This window comes from Oncorhynchus gorbuscha, unplaced genomic scaffold (genome assembly GCF_021184085.1).
Source record: "Oncorhynchus gorbuscha isolate QuinsamMale2020 ecotype Even-year unplaced genomic scaffold, OgorEven_v1.0 Un_scaffold_2422, whole genome shotgun sequence".
In the NCBI taxonomy this organism is placed as follows: Eukaryota; Metazoa; Chordata; class Actinopteri; order Salmoniformes; family Salmonidae; genus Oncorhynchus; species Oncorhynchus gorbuscha.
Window position 1 is genome coordinate 63,715 of NW_025746940.1, and position 8,786 is coordinate 72,500.

The following is an 8,786-nucleotide window of genomic DNA, read 5'->3' on the forward strand; positions in this document are numbered from 1 at the left end:
TCACCCTGTCTACAGTATTCATCCTGTCTACAGTATTCACCCTGTCTACAGTATTCACCCTGTCTCCAGTATTCACCCTGTCTACAGTATTCACCCTGTCTCCCTTCTCATTCAGACGCCAGTATTCACCCTGTCTACAGTATTCACCCTGTCTACAGTATTCACCCTGTCTACAGTATTCACCCTGTCTACAGTATTCACCCTGTCTACAGTATTCACCCTGTCTACAGTATTCATCCTGTCTACAGTATTCACCCTGTCTACAGTATTCACCCTGTCTACAGTATTCACCCTGTCTACAGTATTCACCCTGTCTACAGTATTCACCCTGTCTACAGTATTCACCCTGTCTACAGTATTCACCCTGTCTACAGTATTCACCCTGTCTACAGTATTCACCCTGTCTACAGTATTCACCCTGTCTACAGTATTCACCCTGTCTACAGTATTCACCCTGTCTCCCTTCTCATTCAGACTACAGCATTTATCCTGTCTCCTGTCATCCTTCTCTCAGCCCTCAGACACACACCTGAACTAGTGTGGGCGTGTGACTGATTCCCGTATGTGTGTGTGTGTGTGTGTGTGTGTGTGTGTGTGTGTGTGTGTGTGTGTGTGTGTGTGTGTGTGTGTGTGTGTGTGTGTGTGTGTGTGTGTGTGTGTGTGTGTGTGTGTGTGTGTGAACGCCAGCGTGCGACTCCCTACTCCCCACCACTGGGAAGAGGATGGGTGTGAGATTGGTCCTGTTAATTTAAATTGATGACCTATGTGCCAGACAGTGTTTGAAATGTGTAAACCTTTCCAAAGCACCAGCTCTCTCCCAAACGTTCACATGACTCATTTTACTATTAGCTACAGCAGCCCTAACAGCTTCTATCTATCTGCTATAGCCGAAGGTGGTGTTGTAAAATGGTGAATTATAATGTTATACTTTAGAGGATTTACAGTGCATTCTGGGAAGTAGTCAGACCCTTTGACTTCTTCCCCATAGTGTTATGTTACAGTCTTATTCTAAAATGCATTAAATACACATTTTTTCCTCCTCAATCGACACACAACATCCCAAAATGACATCACAATTCCCCATAATGACATCACAATGCCCCATAATGACATCACAATACCCCATAATGACATCACAATACCCCATAATGACATCATAATACTCCATGATGACATCACAATACCCCATAATGACATCATAATACCCCATAATGACATCATAATACTCCATAATGACATCACAATACCCCAAAATGACAGTATTTTTACAATTTCACAGTATTATTCCAACCTCATAGTGTGGAAATAAAAATAAAACACAGGAAAATGCACATTTTTGACTGGGCGTTTTACTATGCATGTGTGTGTGTCTGTGTGTGCGTCTGAGTGTCCATGCGTTCCTGCATGTGTGCGTGCATGCATTCGTTAGTGTGTCTGTGTACGTGTGTGTGTGTGTGTGTGTGTGTGTGTGTGTGTGTGTGTGTGTGTGTGTGTGTGTGTGTGTGTGTGTGTGTGTGTGTGTGTGTGTGTGTGTGTGTGTGTGTGATTGTGTGTGTGTGTGTGTGTGTGTGTGTGTGTGTGTGTGTGTGGTGTTTAAAGCTCATCAATGGAGCGGTAATCTCATTACTGATTAATGGAGCTGGAGAGAGAAACACACAGCTTTTCATTTACACCATGAACAAGAAGTCCCAATCATTTAGGATATTTTTTTGAGTATGAATGACGATTAATCTGTATCTGTTACCAAGATGCACCAATGGGATGTGGTGTGTCTGTTACCAAGATGCACCAATGGGATGTGGTGTGTCTGTTACCAATATACACCAATGGGATGTGGTGTGTCTGTTACCAAGATACACCAATGGGATGTGGTGTGTCTGTTACCAAGATACACCAATGGGATGTGGTGTGTCTGTTACCAAGATGCACAAATGGGATGTGGTGTGTCTGTTACCAAGATGCACCAATGGGATGTGGTGTGTCTGTTACCAATATACACCAATGGGATGTGGTGTGTCTGTTACCAAGATACACCAATGGGATGTGGTGTGTCTGTTACCAAGATACACCAATGGGATGTGGTGTGTCTGTTACCAAGATGCACCAATGGGATGTGGTGTGTCTGTTACCAAGATACACCAATGGGATGTGGTGTGTCTGTTACCAAGATGCACCAATGGGATGTGGTGTGTCTGTTACCAAGATACACCAATGGGATGTGGTGTGTCTGTTACCAAGATGCACCAATGGGATGTGTTGTGTCTGTTACCAAGATACACCAATGGGATGTGTTGTGTCTGTTACCAAGATGCACCAATGGGATGTGTTGTGTCTGTTACCAAGATACACCAATGGGATGTGTTGTGTCTGTTACCAAGATACACCAATGGGATGTGGTGTGTCTGTTACCAAGATGCACCAATGGGATGTGTTGTGTCTGTTACCAAGATACACCAATGGGATGTGTTGTGTCTGTTACCAAGATGCACCAATGGGATGTGTTGTGTCTGTTACCAAGATACACCAATGGGATGTGTTGTGTCTGTTACCAAGATACACCAATGGGATGTGTTGTGTCTGTTACCAAGATGCACCAATGGGATGTGGTGTGTCTGTTACCAAGATGCACCAATGGGATGTGGTGTGTAACTCACAGTGTGTCGACATGGTGATGAGACAAATTGTATCAGGAAGGATGGAATTAACCCGAGAGAGAGAGAGGTAGAGAGAGAGGGGGGAGTGGGGGAGAGAGAGAGAGGGGGGGGGGAGACATTGTGGTGTTTATTGATGACCGATGTGATTCTCTGGTGACAGGTGCTACTTCTCACAACACGTTTGAATGTTTAACGTTAAACATCTGGTAACTAACATATCTCTGTTATTCTGTGGTGGAGCCCAGCTTCACAGCTCAGTAGACAACACTACAACACAGTAGACAACACTACAACACAGTAGACAACACTACAACACAGTAGACAACACTACAACACAGTAGACAACACAGTAGACAGCAGTACAACACTATACAACACAGTAGACAACAGTACAACACTATACAACACAGTAGACAACACTACAACACAGTAGACAACAGCACACTGAATCAAGTCCTCTCAGGGTAGTGACTGAGGCCTGCATGTATATAACATCAATACAATCTAAAACCACCAGTAATGTACATCGTACCAGCTCCTTCCTGGCCTCCAGAGAACAACAAGCCTTACGCCGGTAATAAAAACCTATTCTCAGCTTGAGCTTCCTTATCAAGTTCTCTACATGCACAGTGAAGCTCAGCTTGTCATCAACCCACACACCCAAATATTTGTACACTTTAACTTGCTGTATAGTAAGTCCAGCCAATGTAGCAGTGACATGATTAGTAACATGCCTGGCATTTGAAAATACATATAGTTTTACCCGAATTATGAACCAGCTTTAACTCATACAAATTCTGTTGTATGATGTTAAATGCTATTTGGGCATTTTAAAAAGCCAAAGATAAACTACTACCGCTTGAATAAAGAACAGTATCATCTGCATAAAAATGAACATCCGCTGTTTCAATAAGATCCCCAATGTTGTTGATATACAAAATGAACAACAGTGGGCCCAACATAGAACCTTGCGGAACACCTGAGCACACCTCTATGGACACAGATTTACAAACATCCGCCATTACACATTGTGTACGATTTGATAGGTAATTTATAAACCAGTCTAGAGCATGACCAGTAATTCCACAACATTTGAACCTTTGCACTAACACAGCATGGTCCACTGTTTCAAAAGCCTTTGGCAAATCAATAAAGACAGACAACACAATGTAACTTCATATCAAGAGCACAGTGGATGTCATTTAAAACCATCAATGTTGCTGACACAGTGCTGTTGGCCAGACCTAAAAGCTGATTTCCATTCCATTTAAGATGTTGTTATCTTGGAAGTAGGCCTTTAGCTGCCTACTGACTAAGGACTCCTGTCAGGCATATGTGTATAGGTGGCAGGGAAGTAAGGCGCAGGAGAGTCAAACGGAGTGTAAAATGAGTCTTTTAATAATGTCCTAGTAACCTGCTCCATAACACTAAACAGGAAAATAACATAAACAAAATATGGGTACGAAGACCCGACGCGCACCTATACAACACTACACTGACAATAAACAATCTCTGACAAAGACATGAGGGGAAACAGAGGGTTAAATACACAACAGGTAATGAATGGGATTGAAAACAGGTGTGTGGGAAGACAAGACAAAACCAAATGGAAAATGAAAAATGGGATCAATGATGGCTAGAAGACCGGTGACGTCGAACGCCAAGCACCGCCCGAACAAGGAGAGGCAACGACTTCGGGAGAAGTCGTGACAACTCCAGGACCTTTGACAGTACAGCCTATTTTGATATGGGTCGATAGTTGTTAAGCAGCGAAGGATCTCCACCTATAAGGAGAGGCAGTACAAAAGCAGATTTCCATAACTTGGGGATTTCCTGAACATCAAGCGTGAGGTTATAAATACATGTTAAGGGGGGTGCAGCTACAGTAGGTGTAGGAGGTGGGGGTCTAGTTCATCAGGGCCTGGGGATTTCTCTTTTTCCCACCAATTTCTTTCAGGGCTTTACACACTTCTGAAACAGAGAAGGATGAAAAGGAGAACCTGGTGAAGGAGAGCACAGGGGTGTCAGGTAAATTCATAGGAGGCTCAATTATACATTTGATCTTTTCAAATAAACTGTATCTAAAACATGCTGGTTCAAGGCTTTCAAAATGGAGGTTCTCTCTCAGTTACAATCTGTGTGTCGACCAACAATTGTTTGGGAAGCTGTGTATCTTCTCTTGCACTCCAAACCTTTCACTACCTGACACAATGTGGATGGATCATTTAAACTATGTGAAGTAGATTTCAGCTAGTGGTCTGCTTTCAATTTACGGATCATAGCCACGCCCATATTTCAAAGAAGTTTAAAAGCCATCCAGTCATCAGCCGAACCAGAACCCTCTTGTTTTAGCCCACAATGCATTTCATTCCCTTATGACTAAGTTCCTTAGTAAACCAAAGCTTCTCTCTGCCCTTGAAACCCGGCATTTTTTAAAAAAGGGGCCTATTACAAACATCCTGGAATGCTTTGTGGAAGAAAAGACTAGTTCAACACCAGGGATTCATTCCATTCTATTCCATTCAATGCCAGATACATCATGTAAACAACCTTGAACATCAAACCGTTTCCTGATTCTTTTCGTAATAACACGTGGAGATTTCTTAGGAATTTGACCATCTCTCACACAGGCAATAAGCACAGTGATCACTTATGTAATTTGCAAAAAAAAAAATACCAGAAGCATTAAAATGATGAGGAGTATTTGGATAAAATCAAATCAAACCAAAGAGGATTTCAGAGGATATTTTATATTCGATCGAGTAACACCGTTGACAATCTGAGTGAGATTATAGGTATTGCAAATTATTTTGAGATGATCCCAGTTAGATGTCACGCTCTGACCTTAGTTATCTCTGTTTTCTTTATATTTTGGTTAGGTCAGGGTGTGACGAGGGTGGGTATGCTAGTTTTTGTATTGTCTAGGGTTTTTGTATGTCTAGGGGTTTGATAGGTCTAGGTTTATGTATGTCTATGGTGGCCTGAATTGGTTCCCAATCAGAGGCAGCTGTTTATCGTTGTCTCTGATTGGGGATCATATTTAGGCAGCCATTTTACCCTTTTGTGTTTGTGGGTTCTTGTTCTATGTTTAGTTGCCTGGCTGCACTATCAATATCAGCTTCAGGGATCGTTTTGTTATGTTGTTCAGTGTTTCGTTCTTTATTAAAGAAGAATGTACACATATCATGCTGCACCTTGGTCTCCTTACAATGGACGTGAGTTAGCCAGTCCTGATTCAGAATCCCCATCAGGACAAACTGCTGATTCAGATCCCCCATCAGGACAAACCCCTGACTCAGATCCCCCATCAAGACAAACTCCTGACAGTTAGCCAGTCATGATTCAGATTCCCCATCAGGACAAACCCCTGATTCAGATTCCCCATCAGGACAAACCCCTGATTCAGATCCCCCACCAGGACAAACCCTGATTCAGATCCCCCATCAGGACAAACTCCTGATTCAGATTCCCCATCAGGACAAACTCCTGATTCACATCTCCCATCAGGACAAACCCCTGATTCAGATCCCCCATCAGGACAAACCCCTGATTCAGATCCCCCATCAGGACAAACCCCTGATTCAGATCCCCCATCAGGACAAACCCCTGATTCAGATCCCCCATCAGGACAAACCCCTGATTCAGATCCCCCATCAGGACAAACCCCTGATTCAGATCCCCCATCAGGACAAACTCCTGATTCAGATCCCCCATCAGGACAAACTCCTGATTCAGATCCCCCATCAGGACAAACCCCTGATTCAGATCCCCCATCAGGACAAACCCCTGATTCAGATCCCCCATCAGGACAAACCCCAAACCCCTGATTCAGATCCCCCATCAGGACAAACCCCTGATTCAGATCCCCCATCAGGACAAACCCTGATTCAGATCCCCCATCAGGACAAACTCCTGATTCAGATCCCCCATCAGGACAAACCCCTGATTCAGATCCCCCATCAGGACAAACCCCTGATTCAGATCCCCCATCAGGACAAACTCCTGATTCAGATCCCCCATCAGGACAAACCCCTGATTCAGATCCCCCATCAGGACAAACTCCTGATTCAGATTCCCCATCAGGACAAACTCCTGATTCAGATCCCCCATCAGGACAAACCCCTGATTCAGATCCCCCATCAGGACAAACTCCTGATTCAGATTCCCCATCAGGACAAACTCCTGATTCAGATCCCCCATCAGGACAAACCCCTGATTCAGATCCCCCATCAGGACAAACTCCTGATTCAGATCCCCCATCAGGACAAACCCCTGATTCAGATCCCCCATCAGGACAAACCCCTGATTCAGATACCCCATCAGGACAAACTACTGAATCATACCCCCATCAGGACAAACCCCTGATTCAGATCCCCCATCAGGACAAACTCCTGATTCAGATCCCCCATCAGGACAAACCCCTGATTCAGATCCCCCATCAGGACAAACTCCTGATTCAGATCCCCCATCAGGACAAACTCCTGATTCACATCTCCCATCAGGACAAACCCCTGATTCAGATCCCCCATCAGGACAAACTCCTGATTCAGATCCCCCATCAGGACAAACTCAGAGTTGACATTCTGTGATAACAATTAAAATGTGCAGTCCAGAGAGCCAACAGTAGCAGATGAAGGTCTATAAACAACAAGATACAACAATATTTAAAGATGAGACGAGGTTCAAAGACAGATATTGAAATGGCCGAGGTTTAGGTTCAAAGAGAGATATTGAAATGGCCGAGGTTTAGGTTCAAAGAGAGATATTGAAATGGCCAAGGTTTAGGTTCAAAGAGAGATATTGAAATGGCCGAGGTTTAGGTTCAAAGAGAGATATTGAAATGGCCGAGGTTTAGGTTCAAAGAGAGATATTGAAATGGCCGAGGTTTAGGTTCAAAGAGAGATATTGAAATGGCCGAGGTTTAGGTTCAAAGAGAGATATTGAAATGGCCGAGGTTTAGGTTCAAAGACAGATATTGAAATGGCCGAGGTTCAAAGAGAGATATTGAAATGGCCGAGGTTTAGGTTCAAAGACAGATATTGAAATGGCCGAGGTTTAGGTTCAAAGACAGATATTGAAATGGCCGAGGTTTAGGTTCAAAGACAGATATTGAAATGGCCGAGGTTTAGGTTCAAAGACAGATATTGAAATGGCCGAGGTTTAGGTTCAAAGACAGATATTGAAATGGCCGAGGTTTAGGTTCAAAGACAGATATTGAAATGGCCGAGGTTTAGGTTCAAAGACAGATATTGAAATGGCCGAGGTTTAGGTTCAAAGACAGATATTGAAATGGCCGAGGTTTAGGTTCAAAGACAGATATTGAAATGGCCGAGGTTTAGGTTCAAAGAGAGATATTGAAATGGCCAAGGTTTAGGTTCAAAGACAGATATTGAAATGGCCGAGGTTTAGGTTCAAAGACAGATATTGAAATGGCCGAGGTTTAGGTTCAAAGAGAGATATTGAAATGGCCGAGGTTTAGGTTCAAAGACAGATATTGAAATGGCCGAGGTTTAGGTTCAAAGACAGATATTGAAATGGCCGAGGTTTAGGTTCAAAGACAGATATTGAAATGGCCGAGGTTTAGGTTCAAAGACAGATATTGAAATGGCCGAGGTTTAGGTTCAAAGACAGATATTGAAATGGCCGAGGTTTAGGTTCAAAGACAGATATTGAAATGGCCGAGGTTTAGGTTCAAAGACAGATATTGAAATGGCCGAGGTTTAGCAACAGAAGTCAGAACGACCCCCAAGAACTTGCCTTTTATGTATACAGCAACACCACCACTGTAACCATTTATATGTTTGTCTGTAATAGATTTTTTTTGAGCCAGGTTTCAGAAAGCATAAATACATCAGGGTCGGCAGTTTCTATCCATGTATTCACAAAATCAATCTTCGGCAGTAGACTTCTTACATTCACATGCAAAAAGACAACACTACAACACTTCACAACACAGTAGACAGCAGTACAACACTACAACACTATACAACACAGTAGACAGCAGTACAACACTACAACACTACACAACACAGTAGACAACACTACAACACTATACAACACAGTAGACAGCAGTACAACACAGTAGACAACAGTACACCACTATACAACACAGTAGACAACATTACAATACTG

The 8,786-nt window shown here is 43.1% G+C and overlaps 1 protein-coding gene across 1 annotated transcript; it reads left to right on the forward strand.

The window, feature by feature from the left end:
• The first annotated feature begins 5,863 nt into the window (after positions 1-5,863).
• On the forward strand, positions 5,864-7,019 carry LOC124025761 (early nodulin-75-like). Its single transcript, XM_046339101.1, has 2 exons — positions 5,864-5,869; positions 6,162-7,019. The coding sequence occupies exons 1-2, from the start codon at positions 5,864-5,866 to the stop codon at positions 7,017-7,019; spliced, it is 864 nt and encodes a 287-aa protein (XP_046195057.1).
• Positions 7,020-8,786: the final 1,767 nt, after the last annotated feature.